We start from the raw sequence: 22,128 nt of genomic DNA on the forward strand, positions 1-22,128 counted from the left end.
TCAGTTTTAAAAAAAATGAAAATAGTTTTGGAGAACGAGAGGACACCAAAAAAAAAAATCGGTAGACACATAAAATTGCTTGAAATACCAATGGTAGTAAAGAACATTGTTCAATTAGTGACCAAGTCATACAACAAAAAGCCAGACGTGAAACTATACAAAAAATCCTACATCCTAGGTTAGGAGGTTCCTACAGGCACCACGTCTCATCGATCTGGTTTGCCGCTTGAAGACTTCCTTTCAAGCTTGCGTGTCTTATCAAGCAGCTCTCGGATAGTATTTGATGCCTCCTACAGAAGAAACACAAACGTCGTGAGGCTTAACCAAACAAACAAATACTATTTTGGCTTAAAATACAAGAATGACAACATAAGCACCCTTTCTTCTTCTTTTTTTTTTATTTTAAGAAATCCTAATAACACATTTTTTAACATGCTCTTTTCAACATATTCTTTACTATTAAGCTGAAATATATTTGAAATCACAAATTTTAATAGGTTCCAGTCCTTATTTAATGAATGAATGCATATTTTGTAATTTTTAATAAATTTTAACTAATAATAAAATATGCAAAAAGTGTTACAACGTGTGTTGCTTGTACTCATTCTGAAATGCACTAGGCAAGAGTAAAACCTCGAGCTTATTTCTCAATTTTTTCTCTTCAGCATCACGTCTATCCCTCTCTTCAGCGAATACATCAATGAGAGTTTCCTGCTCATTGTTCAACTCTTCAAGCTTTTTTTCTGCATCAATGAGCTGATGAAGAAAACAAATACGCAACAGAGTTTAAACGAGTACAAATGAAGTTTTGCAGGTTGAATAAATTCATCAAGTATCATATCCAATGTCGTCAAATTTGGACCAATTGAATCCGTCTTTTTTTTCATTCATTTAAGCCATACATGAAATGTGCAAATGACATAACCCAGAAATGTGCAAATCACATTATTTCCGGTTACAATGTAAAAAGACTAGAGAAAATGCAAGTTCAACAATATACTAGCTTGGGGATGAAAATTGAGATCTCTAATTGAGTGATGTGTGGTAAACTTCACTCTCCTAGTATGCATCAGGTACATACTTTTTTGCTTTTAAATTTATATACCAATTGAGTGATTTAATAATTTGTAATAGAATAATAGAAATCAATTTTAAATATATATATTTTATCTTAAAAGATCAAATATGGTCATAACAATATATAACTTCTTATCTCTTTCAATCTATCATCTTCAACATCTTTAGTTTAAACTTGAATTTGATTTTTTTTAATTATTAATAATTTAAAATTAACAATATATCATAACAAATTATTTGTCATAAATTTAAAATATAATTTATATGATTTTTATGCTAAAAACATTTGCATATTTAGAAATTATAAATTTAGCTATATAAAACAAACATTTATTATGTGCAATGCATAGGCTAAAATACTAGGTATTAAATATTTTGTTGTAATTGGGGTAGAGATGTCATCTCCACATCTTTATTAGTATAGGATTACATCAAGGTTCAACCTTTGAGTCCTTACTTGTTTAATCTAGTCTTTGATGTGCTTATGAAGGTCATTCAAAAGATTATTCCTAATTACATGTTTTTAGCATATATAGTCTTGATTGAGGACTCAAGTGAAGCAATTAACATTAACTTAAACTTGGGAGGCAAACTTTGCAATCAAAAGATTTTTTCTTAAATAGAAATAAAACAGAGTGTATGCATTGCAACTTTACCAAAATATGAGAGGAAATTCAGAAGCATAAATGGGAGTTGTCATACCCCAAATTTTTAAGTTTAAATATTTGGGATCAATTATACAAAATGATGCAGAAACTACTGAGCATGCTACACATAAAAGCCTATTCATTATAGACCCAATGAAACAACTAACCTAATCCAAACAATAAGCCAGCTAAACTACTTTTTATGTGAACAAGATATAATTCAAAAAAACTAACTCTATTAGTATAACATAATTCAAATCTATAGAATCCCTAACAAGATAAAATCTCCAAGTAACAAAAAAAAACATAACAAAATAAAATTCCTTAATAATAAAATAATATAAAATGTATAAAAAAAAGTACTTATTGAGATGAAATCCTGAACAAAATGAAAACTAGCTAACCAATATACATCACTTAATGACACCAAATATTAAGCTGTAAAGTGTTGAGATCATGGTCCAAACCTGAGTTTCAAGAGATTTACACCTGTCTTTCTCATGCTGCAGATCCTGCAACACTTGCCCTAAAATATCCTCCTCTTTCCTTTGTAATCTATAACCATAAATATAAATAAAAGCAAGGATAAGGCTCGATGAAATAGTTCACCGGAGAAAGCAAGATAAGCAGTATAAATTCTAAAATTTCAATTTACCTCTCCTTCAACTCACGATTCTCTTTTTTCAATTGCTCGAGAGTTAGTAAATCGTTGTCAGATGGTGGTTGCTCACCATCATTAACACTTTTTCCCTGCAGCTCAAACATGAACTCTTTTATTAGGAGACATTTTCAAATAACAAACAAGAAAGAATTTCTTGACAAAAAGCATTTTAGAATCTTACTCATCTACACCATAACTCAGATTTTAGAAGCAATTTTTATCAATCAAATATACTGAAAGTCATTTTGGGACATCCGTAGTAAACAAATTCTACTAACTAAAATCATCAACACCTTGAATTACACTTTTGTTTATTGACTAATGAAATCATCTTCACCATAATTCAGATTTTAGAGGCAATTTTTCTCAATCAATTATCCCAAAAGTCATTTTGGGCACCTATGCCCTATGACCTCCCTCCCCACCTCAAAAATAACACCAAAGCCTTGATGGTTTGGACTTGCAATTTAGCATAGTCCTCATTTTTCTATCTTTCTCCATTCCTTTTTATAAGTACCACGGCACATTCATGGTAGAAGTAATAAATTTCCAATTTCACCCTTTTTAAGCCTTGCATATTAACAATTCAAGTTCCAAAGAAGAAGAAGGGAGGCTTTCAGGTTAGTAAACATTTGCGGGAATAGAGAGCAGTGGCTCTAATGAAGAAGAAGTGATAGTACTTTAAAACATTAAAAAAAAACTATTTGACGAATAATGTATAATACAATAAACTGAATAATAATAATAATAAACTAAATAAAGTATAATGTGATATAATAAATAATAATAGTGATAAAAGCCAAATAAAACATAATATATAATATAATAAATTAAATAATAATAATAACTATTTCTAAATAATATAATACGGAATATTATTAAAAAAATACATATATCGTTATATAATACAAACTATCTAGAAAAACAATGTGTGTGTGTGTTAGAAAACTTCAAAATAGGCATAACAAAAAAAAAATCAAAATAACAGTCATCCGGCTAGTGTTTTCAAGGGGTGGCTGCCCCGTTCCGCTATCAGCTATTGACTACTATGTAGAGAACAAAGTGAAATAAAGATGATGATATGCACTACCTCTAGCTTGGATCCTCGTGTGTACTGTGAGGATTTTCCCCTTGATGTGGTATCTTGAGAACATCCATTCTCCTTTTCAAATGATTTTTCAGCAGTAGATATCTTTTGAGTTTTTTTCTTAGGCAAGACTTCACTGACTTCGTCATCAGATGATGATTGTTCAGATAAACTTTGCATTCTGCGTCTAGGAGAGACCGAAGATTGACCATTTTTATAGGCAATATATTTATCTGTTTGTTTTTGTATCCGTTTCTGATCCGAGTGTGAACGCAATTTGTCGGATGTCAACGGTGTAGCCTTGTCATCCATGGTAGAATATTTCCTTTTTGATTGTGATGATTCTGGAAAATAATCAGGAGATGCCTCTGCAAAATAAGATCAATTAGAAGAATATCATAAGGTCATCCACAGACCACAATAAGATTTCACTCGATGAGAAAGCACCATATAAATCAAACTACAACAGCAAGGCTACACCATACCTTTATCAGCATAATCTCTTATTTGTATTTTACTTCGATTGGAAGCATAACCGATTTTATGGCAGTTAGTGCTCCTAAATAAAATAGACAACAACAAAAAAGTGAAACATAATTCATATCATATGCCATCCACTACCATGAATAGACCAATGGAGAATAAAGAATCACCAGTATTTTTTCTGCATTTGTATCAATTTAGACTCCAGTCTTGATAAAACTAATGTACGCTCAAAGCCCTGCTTATCATGAGCAGGTTCAACAAAATTGGCTTCCAACACACCTGTAAATAGAAATGAACCTTATAATAAATGAATACAGTAGGCCTGATAAAAGAACCTCAGAACTCAATGAACACGGAAAAGATTCCACCTATGACCCCACGCCCTCCACTTCCAGCTGGATTCCAGATCCTCCAGAATGGCTGAAAAACAAGAAAACAACCTGTAAGAATTATTACAATGTTTGGACCCCTACAAAAAAACAGAACACCAGCTCCCCCAAGTCCATATTAGTTGTTTTATCGTACACTTTATGAACTTAATCCCCCCGCACCCCAAACTACGGCTTCCAAGTAGTTCAAAGTTTGACTGATATAAAGAATATCTAGAGTTCTTCACTTGCAAGTTCACCAAACAATAACTTTAACTTAATTAAAAAAAACTCCTTATACCGAGGCTAATTCGAAAATAGACAAAGCAAAGACTATTTTCAGAACAATATCCAACAGAGACAGCAATTGCTAAAACTTAACACCCCGGAAATAAATTGCAATCTTTATCATTTCTGTCAGAGAATACTATTCAGTTATAAAGCTGAATAGTATTCTCTGATAGGTGCACAGCTGTCATTTAAACAGCTAACTATTCAGTTAGCAGGCATTTATAACTGCCTCCTTTTAGCTTGCCCAGGTTCTGAAGCTATATTATAGCACACGAACTAGAATCAATAATTATATTTTCTCTGAAATTCTCTAATTTCTAAGAACGAAATAAGGATAACAAAAAGAATCTAAGGCCAGTTATAAATATCCTATTGATATTGTGCTTTTAGCTAGCATGCAATAACAAAAATTATGTCAGTACATAAAATTTTAGTTACTGTCAGGTGACAAACTAAAATCTTGCAGATTAAAATCAACAAACCCAGGTTAACAGAAAAGATATTCTTCATAATCTCAAAAGCACTTGGGCCACAGAAATTTTTAAAGGGAGAAAGAGGGTAAGCTTCACATACAACATAATGATGCTTATCATTGTTAATCATAACAAACCCTACCTTAATGAGTCGATTCTTATGATAAACATTAAAACCTGAAACATCAACATGGTGTACTGCATCCTTGACAAATCCAATAGTAACAACAGCAACCATCTGTCACAAGATCGAGATGAAATCATATTTCTACACAAGTTTGGAATATCAAACTCGATTTATTTAATAGATATTACATTTGAATCCTTTGGAAGAAGTCCATCGACTCCTGCTTGAGGCCTGTAGGTCACCTCCTGAGACATCATCATATCATTCACTATGTTGTGATGCAAAATATCTTTCCCACGAAGAATAATTCGGAAGCCAGAAGGAAGTCTCAGATATAAAATAGAAGTATAACTCTGGATAGGCAACAAAAATAATAGTGAGAAGTGTGATAATGCACACACATAAATCAGATACATGTCTATATTGAAAATAGAATAGAACTAAATTACATATAAAATATTGCATTACATATTACACATATTGTACATACACAGCGGAGCAGGAATACTATACAAAAAAAACTAAATATGCTGTTTTTCTACACAAATATATTGGTTCATCTTGGTTTACCCTTAGTGAATGTCGATAGGTCAAGAAATGTCTAGAATTGGGAAACTCTTTAGACATCTGTATGTTTTTCTCATCTCGATTTACGCCTCTTATTTGGATATCCTGACAAGCCATAAAAGAATCAAACTTTGTATGAAATTTGCTTATAAAAAAAGAATAATTTTTTAGGGTGGATGCTGAATTTCAGTTATCAGGCATACATGTGGGTCTTCATCGAAATCAAGTTCCAGCTGACCTTGGTCATCTTCCCAAAGATTGTATATAATTACTCGTGTACCATGATCTTTCACCAAGTTGAACTAAAAATTGAGAGCAAGACAATAACAGTTTATCAACAATATAGATATAACCACGACAAGTGAAATTAGCCAATTTGCCAAGAACATGTCAGAAAAGAATATCAGATTAATTACTCCCTTCCCCTCAAATAACAAGGGATTACCTGAAGAAGTAGATCAGCCTCATTGGAAAATGGTGACCATTGTACTATTGTTTCAACATTTTTATTCCAATCATCCAGAGAAGTTCGTATTATCTTATTCCATTCCTGTCCTCTTCTTTCATAGTCCAGCTTTAGTTTCAGTATAAACAATAGTTAGATGCATAATTAAAAGCACATACTTAAATCAAATAATCAAATTAAATAGAAAACACCAACTCTCCCGTAAATGTCTCCTAAAAATAATTCATACAATCCACAAATATCCCCACCAAATCCCATCTTTGCAATCAATGAATAATGTTTTCATAAGATATGGACGTCAGCAGAAAATCAGATGCCTAATTTTTACAAGTGTTTGCCAATGGTGATCAAGGTAAACAAACTAAAGGTATAAAGTTATAAGATGCAACATATATCAAGACCATAGGAAATTGGCTATCTTCAAGCAGACAAACAGACCACCCTATAATTATTCAATATATAGTATAAACTCCTATTAAATAATACCACAAAAGAGTGAAAGACAATTCAATATAAATATTTTAGTTTCACTCCTAAATACTAATAACTTAAAAAACTAAAATCTACAAGTAAAGAAAACAACAAATTACCATGGGTACTACAATGTCTTCCTTCCCAGTACTCCTCAAAAATGTGTAAGACAGCAACCCTATGCTCTGTGTAGAGCTATTAAAGCATCCAAATCACCTCGTCAGATACAGAAGCATGCCATGATAAACAATAAATTTATACAAATATTGACTGTTATTAAGGAAAATTCTACAATTAATGATTGTGCCAGTAATAGACCAGGCAACCTAAAATGCTAAATGTACATTCTGAAACAAACCCATTGAAATACAGCAAAAACATTTTAGCAGGGTGCATTTTAAGCTGCACACTTAATGTAAGCATATGCTCCTCAGAACCTCAAATCATCAACCAAAATTCACAAATGATAAAATATAAGGGTCTTGCTAAGGGCACTGGTAGAGCTGGGAATACGAATAAACCCGCTCATTAAAGCCCGCACCAACATAGCCCACAGCCTGCATAGTCTGCCCATTAAGCCTGCTTATGCGGACTTTGTTTGAGAAGGCCCACGTCCGCCTGCATAACCCGGGGGCTAAATGGGCCAGCCAGCATCTGCGTTCAAAAATTAAAAGCACAAATTAAAAAAATACAAATTTTAATCAAAGGTGTTTTTGAAGTTGAATTAGATTTGGTCTCCGTGGAAGGGCTTCCGCGAGTGGGAAGGACTGTGGTTGCTCAAAAACAGAGACGGAGTAGTACGCGGCAGTGGTGAACAGATAGAGAGTGACTCACAGAAGCTTTAAACAAAGAGGGGGTTCACAACGGACTTGAACAAAAAGGAAGTGGCTCGCAAAGGGGTTGAACATAAAGACCGTGGCTCGGGACTAGACATGGCAATGGGGCGGGGCAAGGACGGGTATTGTCTCCCCAATCCCCTACCCCAACTCCTGAACATGTCCTCATACCCGTACCCGATAACCGACAGGTTAAAATTTATTATCCCATCCCCGTACCCGTCGGGTATCGGGTATCCCCGACCCCATCCCATACCCAATTCAAATTAGAAAAAAAATTGTAAAGAAAATATTAAAATTTTGGTTTTAGAAAAAATAAATTGATTGTTAAACATTTATTTTTAACTACTTATATGTCAATAAATTTATTATAGCGTATGTGTCTACAAAAAGAATATTAAATTATGTAAAAACCCTAAATTAAAATAAACAAGTAATAAAAATTCTAGGCCTTTTGATTTAATTATGCAAAAATTTTAAGTGACGGGACGGGTTCGTGGCGGATGTAGTAATCCCATACCCGTACCCGACTTTTGGTTATCGGGGAAAACCCGAACCCGTACCCGGTCAACTCAGGTATTACCCGTCAAAGTCGGGACGGATTCGGACGGGTACCCACGGGTACAGGTTTTTTTGCCATGTCTACTAGGGACGGCGTGGAGACTGGCAAAGACAAGTGGAGGTGCAGTGGGAGAATGAAAGGGAGAAGAGTGTGCGACGCCAATGCAATGCGAGAGTGAAAGTGAGACTGAGAAGGAGTAGAGAGTGAGTGAGAGACAAAGGAAGGAGATAGGTGTAGACGACTACGAAGAAAGAAAAAAAAATGTTTAGCCCACAAGTTAAAAGGGTCGGGCTAAAAAACCCAATTTTTAAATGGACTCTCAATATTGATGCCAAAAGACCATGTGAGCTATGGGTTATGCAAGTGGCCCACGGGTCTGTGCCCATTTGTCCGACTCTAGGCATTGATTAAGGAATTAAAAGGAGAAAATTTTTATTAGAAATCATATGGGAGCACATTTAGAAATCATAGGGGAGCACACCTTTACACCTCCCAATAAAACCAATTCCCATTTTACTTCCTTAACTATTGCCATTAAAGCACTTGTTAGCATTTTTAAAAAGATAAACAGTTCATTTGGCAACTTACTGCAATAAATAAAAAACTACCTTGTTTAATTTAAGAACAAAAAACTGCAATAGCAAGATATAATTACATTCCACAGCTATTAGTAAATTGGGCAAATACTACACCATTGTGCATGCAAACAAGAATCATAAATCCAACACATGCAAACAAGAATGAAGCAATAAGAGAGTGAAACAAACCTTTTCCCATCTTTCCCAGGATAACGGGAGAATACAATTACATCAGCCCCGAGCCTCATGGTACTTGTCTTAAAACCATTTCCATCTATCACATGAATACAAAAGATCAGTATGCTTTTTTGAATGAAATAATCAATAAGATTTATATTCTCCCCAAGACTAAAAGTTTACATTGACCAATTGTATTTGCCATTTTGCTTTTCATGGAATACCCCAGCGACATGCACTGACGCATTTTTTCAGGATCCATCCCACCACCATTATCTGAAATAAAAATTAATAATCCAATATTTTAGATTTTGAAAACAAGAGTGGTAATAAAGTGTGAGCATGTAGCACTTTTATTAGGACTCTAATAAGGCATTCCAAAATAAAATTTCTAAACCTTTTCTACGTATTATTGTCATATCAAAATAAAAAGTTGCTTCTCAACAAAGAAGGTAAAATAGGCTCAACAATTTGCTTGACCAATTTAATGGAGTGGGGTGGATAGGGATTTTCAACACACTCTCAAAATATATTCACCCTAACGCAACCTGTTTTTTGGCAGGTTAAATTGGGTTGGCTTCCTTGTACTTATAGTGAACCATCGGAAATTATTGATGTTAACAAACTAAAGTATTAATGCTTATAGTTTTGGCCTCTGAAGGGCATCGATAGATGTATTTGATGTTTCAAATTTGAATGTTTTGATGGAATAGTTAATAGTTATTATGGTTATGTTAGAATGGATTATTTTTTCTATTTTTTTATTTGTGTGGTGGGTAATGGGTCATCCTTTTATAACCCATGTTTTATTTTGGTATTGGCCAAATGACATATTTGATCATTTATCTTTTTTTTGTTCAGTTTGGTCCTTTTAGAAAGTTCATTTTCGTTCTTTTTCTTTTTGAAAAAGTTCAAAATAGTCCTTTCGTCCATATAACATTAACATTGTTGATGGAATAAAGATATCAACACTATTAATGGAATAAAGATATTAACAACTAAAAACCACCACAAAATGTAAGTTTCTTCTTCCTTCTCCTCTTCTTTACCCATCACCACCACCCACCCAACCGCCATAGCCTTCTAATCCGCACAACCAAGCCAGACACCACCACAATGAACTAGAGTGCCACCATCTCCCACCAAAACGTCGACGCGCACCCAACGATCACCATAGCAATTCAAACTCTGACGACCCTAAGGACCATCCAAACCACCACATTACAAGCACCATCAATCTTAGCCGCATAGATCTGCCCTAATAAATAGCTCAAACCCGCAACCTCCCAGCCACATTCACCAAGTCCAACACCGCCAACTGTGACCCAAACACCCAGAAAAAGACCAGCACCGCCCAGAACCAACCAAAACAACTCAGATCTCAAACCTTTGAAAATGGTTACTTGAGTTACCCAGCTCGGTTCAAGTCGAGTGCGAGCAGCTTTCAATTAGAAAACGAAACAGAACACAAAATAATGAATGAGTAAGAGGTTTGGTTGAAGGAGAAGGAAAAGATGCATGAGGAAAATGGCTTTGGTATTGGAGTTGGGAATTTTAGGGAGTTCCAAGACAGTGAGGTTCAATGTTTTATCAGTTAGTTAGGATTAGTTAGAGTTAGTTATGGTTAGTTTATCAGTTCAAGAAGTCTTCAATTACCTCAATTGTAACTAACTCAAATTAACTTTATTAGAATCAATAATATCAATTTTTTCCTTTTTTGTTCTCAATGTTTTCTCTTATTCTCTATGTTCTCTCAGTTTTTCCCATTTTTGTCCTCAATGTTTTCTCTTGTTTCTTCGTAAAAGCTCTTCTCTTCAGTTTATCAAGCTGCAGCACCACATCCATGGCTTCCGCTTCTCAAGGTTTCACTTTGAATTCATTTCAGACAACGATAGCTGAGAAATTGGATGATTCCAACTATCTACATTGGCGACAACACGTCGAACCAGTCATCAAATCACATAAGCTGCAGAGGTTTGTGCTTAATCCAGTCATTCCGCCTCAATTTCTCACAGAAGATGATTGAATCTTGAATCATGGATCATGTTAATTCTGAATATGAAGCATGCGAAGTGCAAGATCAAACACTCCTTGTTTGGCTTCAATCAATGCTCTCATAATCTGTTCTTTCATGCGTGTTTGGCTTGAATCACTCCTATCAGGTATGGGAGAAGATTCACGAGCATTTCAACCTTCACACCAAGTCTAGGGCACGACAATTACGGACCACAATGCATGCTGTTTCACTCGAAGGGAAACCAATAGATTAGTACCTTCACAAAATCAAAGGCTACGTCGACGAGCTTGCTGGCGTTGGAGTTCCAATATAGCATGAGGAGAAATCGAGACACTCAGATGCTTTTTTTTTATCAGCAAAGATAATATATATTAATAATGAAGTACCAGAGGTACTAAGGATACAAAAAGCATGATATCTCAGTGAACTGGTTCCAAAGTCAGACTTAAATCAGTCTTGATGGGAACCAGATACTAAGAACAAAACATTAAATGATTGCTGCCATTGCAGCTATTTCTATTCCCCCCCACTATTATACAAAAGCTGATGATAAATTTGACGACCAGTGACTGAAGGGGATAGTAAAAATCTCCTCAAAGTTCCTCAGTCAGGTCCACAGTAGAAATAAGGCTTCCTCCACTAATTTGTTGCCATCAAAAGTCTCATTAGAAAAAATAATCTTGTTCCTCTGCTGCCACACTGACCATGTAAGGGCCATCCACCAGCTTTTCCACCTATTATCTCAGATGCTTGCGTCTCCATTCCTAAATTACACTTAAGGTTGTTCGTATGGAAGCTCATATAAAGGTAAAGATTCTAGTGGCTCAAGAGGAAGTTATGGTAGAAGTAACGATGGCCATAATACTTCGTTTGATCCCTGTGGTGGTCACGGTGGGGTTCTAGCAGAGGCTGTGGTGGAGGTAGGTTTCCAACTTTCAGTGTCAAATCTGCCTCAAGTATGGTCACACTGCCATTGTGCCATTTTCGATTTGATATGAATTTTCAATCTCATGAGTCACAATTTTGTTGATCCAACTACACTCCAACCTATCCCATATTCAACTAGTTCAATTAGGTCCTTAAACAATTAGGTTAATCCTAACTCCAAATTTGTTGCTCAGCCAACTAATCAACCTAGTTTTATAATTACAAACTCATCATCTCATGAAAATGGTCAAGCTAGCTCGACATGGATTCCAAATTCTGGACCTAGTTTTCATGTGATTGGTGAATCTCAGCATATCAAACAGTTGTCTCATTTTGATGGACTTGATCAGATTTTTATAGGAAATGAAGGTTTGAGCATTTCCAGTACTGGTTCTTCATCTTTTGTGTCTCCTAATGACTCTCATATTACTTTCAAACTTAATAAACTGTTACATGTTCCTTCAATTTCAAAAAATTTATTAAGTGTCAGTCAATTTACTAAGATAATGTTGTTTTCTTTGAGTTTCATCCTCACTTATGTGTTGTGAAATCACAGGGGACCAATAAAGTGTTCCTTCAGGGTGCTGTAGGTGCAAATGGTCTCTATTCATTTCATAACATCAGACTTCAGGACCACAAACCTCAATTGTTATCAACATCATCTTCTATTGCTAATAAAGATTTTGTTGTAACCTCTAATTTTGTTGTTTCACCTCCTAGCACTGTTAATCTTTGGCATGCTAGGTTAGGACACCCCAATAGTCATGTACTGAAACTAGTTTTTGATCAGTGTAATATTTCGTCATCTAATAAAATGATTTTAGATTTTTGTGCCTCTAGCTGTATGGGAAAATCTCATAGGTTGTCTTCTCATTCATCTACTTTAGTTTATTCCCCTTTAGAACTTATCTTTATAGATTTATGGGGACCTTTTCATTTAACCTCCTACTCTGGATTCAAATTTTATGTGTCATTTGTTGATGCTTTTTCAAGATACACTTGGATATTTCCGATTAAAACCAAAACTGAAACTACATCTCTATTTCAAAATTTCAAGTCGTCTATTGAACTTCAACTTAACACAAAGATAAAAAGTGTTCAATCTGACTGGGGGGTGAGTACAGACCCTTTTCTGCTCTATTAGCCTCTTATGATATTTCACACAGATTAATCTGCCCACACACTCATCATCAAAATGGTGTAGTTGAGAGAAAACATAGACACATAGTAGACCTAGGACTCACATTGTTGCATCATGCAACTTTACCTCTACAGTTTTGGGATTATACTTTTGTCACAGCAGTTTATTTAATTAGTAGACTACCCACTGCATCCCTCAATTTTGCTATTCCCTTTGTTACTCTTTTCAACAAAGAACCTGACTTTCATTTTCTTAAAATATTCGGTTGTGCTTGTTTTCCTTTGTTGAAACCTTATCATACACATAAAGTCAATTTTAGGTCTCAAGAGTGTCTATTTCTAGGGAGTCATCATCACATAGAGGCTATAAATGTCTATCTTCAACTGGTAGAATTTATATTTCTAAGGATGTCTTGTTTAATGAACTGAGATTTCCTTATTCAGATCTATTTTCCTCATCCTCTAGTCCAACACAAAATATTAACTCCTATTTCAATCTTAATCCTGACCTATCTCCTCTTTTTGTAGCTCCTGCACCTTCACTTTCCCAAATGCCTCCCTCTAATTCTCTTTCTGTTCCCTCTATTTCTCCTGGGTTTTCTGCTGCCTCAAACCAATCCTCATCTGAATCAACTTCCACTCATCCTCAGTCATCCAATACAATGTCTCATAGTGAGTCTATACCATCTAAATCCACTTCCACTCATTCTTAACCATCAAATACTGTGTCACATAGTGAGTCTGTATCTGCATCAACTTCAATTCCCACAAACACTCATCCTATGCAAACTAGATCCAAATTTGGAATACATAATCCTAGGTTGCCTCCTTCATTATTTCTTACTCATTCTGAACCTAAAAGTGTAAAGCAGGCTCTAGAAAGTTCAGAATGGTTTGCAGCTATGCAAGAGGAGTATAATGCTCTGCTGAGAAACAGAACTTGGGATTTAGTTCCCTTACCTGCTGGTAGACAAGCAATTGGATGCAAGTGGGTCTTTAGAATAAAAGAAAATGTTGATGATTCAATTAACAAGTTCAAAGTTAGACTAGTTGCTAAGGGTTTTCATCAAGTTCATGGCTTTGACTTTAAACCAGTTACAATTCGGGTTGTTCTCACTCTTGCTCTCTCTCAAGGTTGGGAATTATTTCAGCTTGATGTCAATAATGCCTTTCTAAATGGGCTACTTGAGGAGTCTGCCTATATCAATCAGCCTGCAGGTTTTGAGGTTGGAGGCAAATCCTTGGTTTGTAAGCTCAATAGGGCTCTCTATGGGTTAAAGCAAGCTCCGAGGCAATGGTTTGACAGGTTAAGATCTACACTAACTCAGCTTGGGTTTGTGGGAAGCAAGTGTGATCCTTCATTGTTCATCTACACACATCAAAAGCATATTGCCTACAGCCTAGTTTATGCAGATGATATCATCATCACAGGCAGTTCTATCCCTCTCATTCAACAGCTAACTTCAAAATTAAATACAGCTTTTTCTCTTAAGCAGTTGGGTCACTTGGATTATTTCTTGGGGCTGGAAATTATATCTTCCTAACGGATCTATATTAATGACTCAAATGGCTGAGGCACATTCTGTCTCCACTCCTATGGTTACCAACTACAAATTATCTAAACATGGGGCTGATCTATTTCATGATCCAACACTCTATAGATCAGTAGTTGTGCCCCGCAGTATGCTACCCTTACTAGACCAGAAATCAATTTTTTTGTTAACAAGGTTTGTCAATATCTGGCTAATCCCTTGGATTCTCACTGGGCTGTAGTTAAAAGAATCTTTGAGATATCTCAAGGGTACATTGTTTCATGGTTTACTTCTTCAACCTGCTCCTATTTCAAAACCTATGGCATTTTATGCTTTCTGTGATGCTGATTGGGCATCAGATATTGATGGCAAACGTTCTACACAAGGGGCTGCAATCTTTCTTGGCGCCAACTTGATATCTTGGTGGTCTCGAAAGCAAAAAGTCAGTCAGGTCCAGCACGGAAGCTGAATATCGCAGCTTGGCTCAAACATCTACTGAATTAACCTGGATACGAACTCTTCTAGCAGAGTTACATGTTTCTTTTAATACTCCTGTGCTTTATTGCGATAATCAAAGTGAAGTGTCTATAGCACATAATCCGGTATTCCATAGTAGAACAAAGTATTTGAAAATTGATGTATTTTTTGTAAGAGAACAAGTTTTGGCTAAGCAACTTTCAGTTGTGCATCTTCCTGCCTTAGATCAGTGGGCTGATGTCTTAACCAAGCCACTTTCCTTAGCAAGATTTGAAGAACTGAGAGACATACTCAATGTGAAGAGTTTTTCCTCTGAAAAATCTTCCCCTTGAGTTTGAGGGGGGTATTAGAGTGTGTAAATACACAACTGTGAAAACAGTTTTTTTAGATTCTATTACATACTGTTAGAAGTTACATTCAGTTACATTCTATTAGAAGTTAGTTAGGATTAATTAGAGTTAGTTTATCAGTTCAAGAGGTCTTTAAATACCTCAATTGTAACTAACTCAAATTAACTTTTTTAGAATCAATAATATCAGTTTTTCTCTTTTCTGTTCTCAATGTTTTCTCTTATTCTCTTTGTTCTCTCAGTTCTCTAACTCTAATACTCCCATAGAGCATGGTGCAAAGAAAGGGGAGAGTTTCCATGGTTGTTCCATTGCAGTCATGGGAGAAAAAACTGAACCAAAAAAATAAGATAATGGACCAAATAGGTCATTAGGTCTTTAGTTCTTATAAAAATATAAAGTTATGGTGGGTTAACCCAACCTACAAGTTACCAAAGGTTGTTGGGATTTTTCAACCCAACTCTCAAAATGAGTTCAACTAAACCCTATTTTTTGGCAGGTTGGTTTCACCCATTTTGTCACCCCTACTTCTCAATGAAAAAAGGTGCAGTGTTATTTGTACCTTGGATATCAGCTTAAAGAAGTAAACAGATGATGAAATAATGGTGGGCTTAGATATTTAAAGGAATAGGAATGTGTTTGTTAGAACGTGGGTTTGGAACTAACTCAACCCTACAAAATTGGCTTGTCAGGTGAGGATTGCTCCGTATTTATATATCTCAGCAATATCCCTAACCAATGTGGGCTTCAACATGCCCCCTTTTTGCTCACGACTACCAGCCACAATGTGGGACTTCAACACACCCCTCTTAGCCTAGAATTACCTGCCACAATTATGGTGGCTATGGGTGACCATAATTAGGATGGTTTTCCAAAACTCCCCCTCACGCTCAAGGCTACCTGCCTAGAGTGTGATAAACACGGATGGCCTACCAACAGATCTAGGGTAGGCTTTGATACCATGTTAAAGTGAAAGAACATAAGCATAATGTGACTGAACCATGTATCTGAATACAACACGGAAAGGAGATTATATACGCTTATTGCAATAATTACAAATAAATGGAGGATATTTGGTTTCCTCTAAATAAGAGATTATGTGCCTATAAACTATAATTGTTCCTCTAATTCATAATGATTCTCAACAGTGTTTTCTAAATTGCCAATACAATTCCATCATACATTTGGTCAAGACAAGTTGGGTACAAGTAAACTTGAAGCCTACTTCAAGTAGATCCTCTACTTCTATTTTATCACCAAAACTAATCATCATAAATATATATATGCTTCATTTTCCTTTCCATATATCAATAGAGTAGAAAATTTATGAATGAAAATACCTTCAACCAGCAACATCCTGGTGCCATCTTTCTTATTTATAAGCATATCTACATTAACATATGTGGCCCCATTGCAAACCTGAAGTCAAACTCAAGAGTAAGGCAGGGTAATAATCACAAGCGGTGCTTTATTCAAAAAGATGGGAAGCAAGGCATACCTCATCCAATGAATTGTCCAAAAGCTCAGCAAACGCTGCATAAACATAGCATAACCAATCTAAGCATGATAAATCTCTAAGGAAGGGAAAAAATTCATTTAACGTCACAAATAACCATTAACTATTAACCATTGATACAAACATGCCCATTTTCCACTTTACCTCCAAGAGCCCATTTATGACTTGTTGCATTAGAGTGTAAGAACTTGGGGTGAACTCTGACATGATCCATACCAACTGCAGATTTTAGAAGAAATATCAGTTTATGGTTACATTGTCAACAACACAGGGTAACGGAAAGAACCTCAGGTTTGTGACAGCCAGACAAAAGGAATAAAATAACCGGGCAACAAAAATATACAAAATTATTTATAACAATGAAGAACTTATTGGATTTATTCATTGCTTAACAAAGAAGGTTCAATGTTGAACCCGTACTTTTTTTGTGGATGATGTCGTTTTTATTGTTGAGGGAAGAGGTTAACTCTAAACTTGCACTTAGGAGACAGACTTTGAAATTTGTATTTTGAATTTCGCGAAGGCACACGGAAAAACAATGTATAGTAACCTCTGTATTTTCCGGTAATCAAGCAGGTTTTCCCTCCCCAAAAATAATATATACCTCATCAAACATCACAACAGACATAGTACTAAGGTTCTGTCAATCATTTAAATTTCAAACTTCTCATGTGTTAGAAACAACAAGCCCGTGGATAAATTCTTTCGGTTCGGAATAAACATTATTAGAAACTACGGGGAAAACAAGCATTGCGAGAGGCCAGGCTATCCGCATTTTTTTTATTCTTTGATTATGTAGTTTGTGCGAATATCCTTTTTATAGATGAAAAATCAAGACCAGAAACATAAAAAATTATAGGACACAATATCAACCCCAATAAGTATTTGGCATTTCATAAGAACAAAACGCACCTGTTGAAGATCCAGAGCCGCCGAGAGGAGCACCATCGTAATCCCCAGCCTTCCAGAACTGCTTGGAGCTATTCAGACTAAAACTCTTACTCGCGTTGACGCGCGATGCCGAATTAGAGGCCCATTCCGGCGCCGGCAAAGAGAGCACCGCCGCGGGAGGAGGCACCGGCACCGGCGCCGGAGGGAGAGGGGTGAGGAATCCAACCGGCAAAACCACTCCTCCAGCCTCGCTCGTCCTTCGCTTCTTGGACGGACTCTCCACCGTAGCACCGTTCACTGCATTGGCGACAACACTATCCAAATCGCCCTCGTCCGTATCGGAATCGCTGAGTTCAATTACCAAACCCGGAGGGAGCGCCGAAACGACGGCGTTTCTTGGCCTCCTCTCGGTGACAATCGGAGTCTCCAAGACTTCTTCTTTTACGCAAACATCCATGGGTGGCTAAAACGGGAGATGAGGATTCAAGAAAACATGCAAGGTATTTTGAGATTTGAAAGTCGAAGAATCAAGTGAAGTTGATGGGATCGGTTGAACTAAAAGGGGATTTGTCTCGTAGAGGAGAAGAAAACACGCACTCCTCCGCCCTTGATGCCTCGGAATCCAGGAAAATACGGTGCACTCACCCACGTTTCCTTTTTTAAATCTTCTTCCGGAAGTTGTACCACCAAAATTCTTTTCAAATTCTTTTTTTAGTACTTATCTCAATTACTGTTTTATTTTTATAATCTAGCTAATCAACATTTGCACTAAATATTAGTATCAAATGCATCCAGAAATTATTTAGTAGTTAACAAAATATAATTTAAAAGTTGGATACAAAAAAAAAATAGGATTAAGTTTTTATTTAATCAAATATCTGATTTGATATATTTTTCTTTTATTATTTAAAGTAAGAGTAACAAATATCTGCGAAAAGCACACATCCTCAAGAATTTAACCATCCATCCTAGATTAATGGAAGTATCAAAGCTAGCAAGTAATGGAAGTATCAAATATTTGATTTGATATATTTTTCTTTTATTAATGGAAGTATCAAAGCTAGTAAGAGAAGTACTTGAGAATCCAAATAATAAAAAAATAATGGGGATTATATTTTTCCATGTATGTGTAAACAAAAATGAGCGCGTCCCTTTTATTATTTTTATTTTTGGTGATAATTGAAGAATTCAAAATCTAATTAATTCCGCAATAATATGCAATTAATATTTTGAAAAGGTATTAAATCTGATCATTGAAAACTTTTAAAACAGTAATTAAGGCAAATAAATTAAAAGTCTTTAAAAAAAATTGTTGCATGTTTTAAAAAAAATAAGTAGGATCCTTTTGAAATACAAAAAAAAAATGCAATCCCAAAAGTTTTAAGAACAATCATGTAATTTTAATTGCATAAAAAATTTTAAAAAAAAATAAAATAAAATTATATGATTGATTTAATTTATTTATGTAATTAAAAATAGTAATATTTAAATTATAATTCATCTAATATTGATTGAAAATACAAAATTAATTAAGATTTAATATTTAATATAATTTAAGTATATTATACAGTATCCATTATCCTTTATATAACTTTTTTAATATAACTATTTTATTAGTTTTAGTATAAAATTATTAACCTAAGAATTCATTTAAATTAAAATGATATATTAAAATGACTATGATATATATATATATATATATATATATATATATTATTTGGAATGTTTGGATTATGATATATTAAATTTAATTGAATTAAAAATATGTATGATTGTCTTAATTTTGATTGAGTTAGATAATTATTTTATCAATAAAATGATTAGGTGGTTGATATAAGAAATTATGAGATTATGTCATAATTATAAAAGGTAGTGTGAAGCTCCATATATTAATTGAAAGGATTAAATATTATTTCTATTGTGAAAATAATTATTATAGTAATTATATATCTACTTTTGACTAAATATTTGTTATATATGAAATTTTAGCCTTGAGAGTGATTTAAATCTTATCATGTTTTAGTTTAATATATCTTGGAAAAAAATAATAGATGATATTAATAATTAGATAAAACTAGATAATGGAGTAGAAAAATATAAAAAAAAAAATTGGTCAACCAAATATTTTCATAATGTATCTCATATGACCCAATTAGGAGTGTCAAAATGGGTTAGTCTGGGGTCATATATGTTTCAACTTAAATGGGTCAAGTTAGCCCGACTCACTTTTAAATGAACCACAAAAAAATCAACTTGATTCGGTTCACCTCAAGTCAGTGGATTGGCTCACCAACTTTTTTATAATAAGAATTTGAATGATAAAATTTTTTAAATTAAAAGTAATTTTTCTATATTTTTTATAAAAAATTACATTTTTTTCAACCACAGTCATTTCAATGATTCGAATACAAATAATAAACAAATGGGTTAAATAATCATTCAAATGTTTAAATTCTCAAATACATAAAATATCATTCAAAAGTCTTAAAACATCAAATTCTCAAATGTTGATGGAAGTTTGCTTAAGAAGCTTCTATGGAGACTAAATCTTTTGAACTTCAATAAGGCCATTCATTGATGATTTTCAACTATAGAGTTGCAGCAAAAGACAAAGGAGAAGAGGTGAGAGGAGACGTCATCTACTAGGAAATAAGCCTTGGAAAAAGAAACTTACCACCAAGAGAGTGTGTCTTGAATAAGAAATTTAGAGAGGAAACTTAAATGGAGGAATAGAATGAGAGAGAGGATGAGATAAAATGGTGTGGAAAATTAAAGAAAGAAATAAAGAGAAGTTGAATTTTGAAGTGTATCTCACAAGACTCTTATTCATCAACAAAGTTATGACAAGTGTTACACATGTTTTTATTTATAGTTTAGATCACTCACTAAATGAAATTCACTTTTTAGCATATTTCAAGAATATGCCAAAGGTATCTTAGCATATTTCAAAAATATGTCAAAGGCATCTTAGCATATTTCTTTTAAATGCCACAAGAATGAAAATGAAATGTGTGACTCTAGCACATGGGAAAGGAATATGTCATAAGAATATGCCAAAGGCATCTTAACATATTTCTTGAGAAGCTAGAGGGAGAAACTATACACACCTCTCCAATAGTTAAGCTCATTCCATGTCAAAATACATGAAAATACAAAAAGGTTCCTACTACAAAGACTACTTAAAATGTCCTTAAATATAAAGCTAAAATCATATACTACTAGGGTACCCTTAACTTATATGGTAGGATGCCCTTAATTTGTAGGATATCCTACAAACCTAAAATAGTCAAAATACAAGGCTCAAAAGAATGAAAATTTATTCTAATATTTACAAAGAAAAATGGGTTTATACTTAACCCATGAGTTCAAAATCTACCATAAGATTCGTGAGAATCCTAAGTCTCTGACCCAATTTTCTTAGAGTTTTCTATCCAATGCCCATCGGGGGTAGGATTACATCAAAAGTAATGGATTTTTGCACGTTGATTTTATTTTAAGTACTACTAGTTGGTAAATAAAATAATATAATTAATATTATATTTCTAAGTAAGTTAAGTAGGTCAATCTGGCTCGAACCTGTATAACTTGCGAGTTAAGTGAGTCGGATTGGATTTTTATAAGTATTGTAAAATCTTACATGTTTCAATTCAACCCCATCTGAACCTATGGTAGGTCGGGCTTCGGCTCACTTTGACACCCTTAAACCCAATCTTGAATCATATATTTTTGTGTTTATATAAGGATAGACAATTTTATTTCTCTTGTAATTTTATAAAGAGTCTCTTTTAGAAAGTAGAAAATTGGTAAGCATGTAGGATTGAGAAGAAATAAGAAATAAAAATGACCTAATAAATAGGGAAGAGAAAAAATAAGCAAAGAATACAAATTATTATGCTTAAAAAAATTATTTTTAAAACTTCCATGATATGATTCTTAAGAGTGTGTTTGGATGAGAGAATTTAAAATTTTGAGAAATTTTAAAATTTAAGAATTTCAAATACTTCAATTGAAATTCTTTTATTTTCAAATTTTTATGTTTGGATAAAAAAAATTAAAATTATGAGGGTGAACGAAAATGAATGCAAAGAAAAAAGATGATATGGTTTATGTGCTTCCAAAGAGAAGAATATTGATGCAACCTGGGAAGTTACAGGGGAATCGGAATACGGCGGTGTACACCACTACACTTGATCACGACATTCAGTCAACGACGCAAGACATGGCTCAGGCCCTTCGCGCCGGCAAGCACCTTCGTCGCGTGATGGACAATGACAGCTGCTCCCCTAACTGGCGGGTGCAGTTTTACATGTCCCCCTATGTTCGTATTTGATATACGCTTTGCGAGTTCAGACGGTGTTTCTTGAAAAAGTGGATTATCGACATGAGGGAAGAGTCGTGAGTTCGAGA

General features: G+C 34.4%; 1 protein-coding gene across 2 annotated transcripts; it reads right to left on the reverse strand.

Annotated features, from left to right (window-relative positions):
• Positions 1–48: 48 nt before the first annotated feature.
• LOC114420989 (protein MICRORCHIDIA 7-like) lies at positions 49–18,400 on the reverse strand. 2 transcript variants are annotated; one of them, XR_003668473.1, is made up of 20 exons: positions 17,743–18,400; positions 16,975–17,049; positions 16,813–16,847; positions 16,655–16,733; positions 9,058–9,150; positions 8,887–8,971; positions 6,841–6,916; positions 6,230–6,358; positions 5,988–6,086; positions 5,788–5,889; positions 5,406–5,570; positions 5,233–5,328; positions 4,327–4,378; positions 4,126–4,237; positions 3,958–4,031; positions 3,476–3,840; positions 2,380–2,474; positions 2,192–2,279; positions 634–743; positions 49–290 (listed from the first exon to the last, which is right to left on the reverse strand). XR_003668473.1 is itself a non-coding variant. In XM_028386727.1 (20 exons), the coding sequence occupies exons 1-20, from the start codon at positions 18,176–18,178 to the stop codon at positions 207–209; spliced, it is 2,463 nt and encodes an 820-aa protein (XP_028242528.1). In that variant the 5' UTR covers positions 18,179–18,355; the 3' UTR covers positions 49–206. The 2 variants fall into 2 exon arrangements, 1 of the variants encoding a protein (XP_028242528.1); XM_028386727.1 differs by having other exon boundaries at positions 634–756; positions 17,743–18,355.
• Positions 18,401–22,128: the final 3,728 nt, after the last annotated feature.

Source organism: Glycine soja, chromosome 8, assembly GCF_004193775.1.
Source record: "Glycine soja cultivar W05 chromosome 8, ASM419377v2, whole genome shotgun sequence".
Classification (NCBI taxonomy): Eukaryota; Viridiplantae; Streptophyta; class Magnoliopsida; order Fabales; family Fabaceae; genus Glycine; species Glycine soja.

Coding starts and splice junctions, on each gene's coding strand:
- LOC114420989 (XM_028386727.1), bottom strand. CDS start 18,178: ATGGATGTTTGCGTAAAAGAAGAAGTCTTGGAGACTCCGATTGTCACC. Junction 5,329..5,405: donor TTCTTCCAAAGGATTCAAAT/GTAATATCTATT, acceptor ATCTTGTGACAG/ATGGTTGCTGTTGTTACTAT. Junction 291..633: donor AATTGAGAAATAAGCTCGAG/GTTTTACTCTTG, acceptor TTTCTTCTGTAG/GAGGCATCAAATACTATCCG.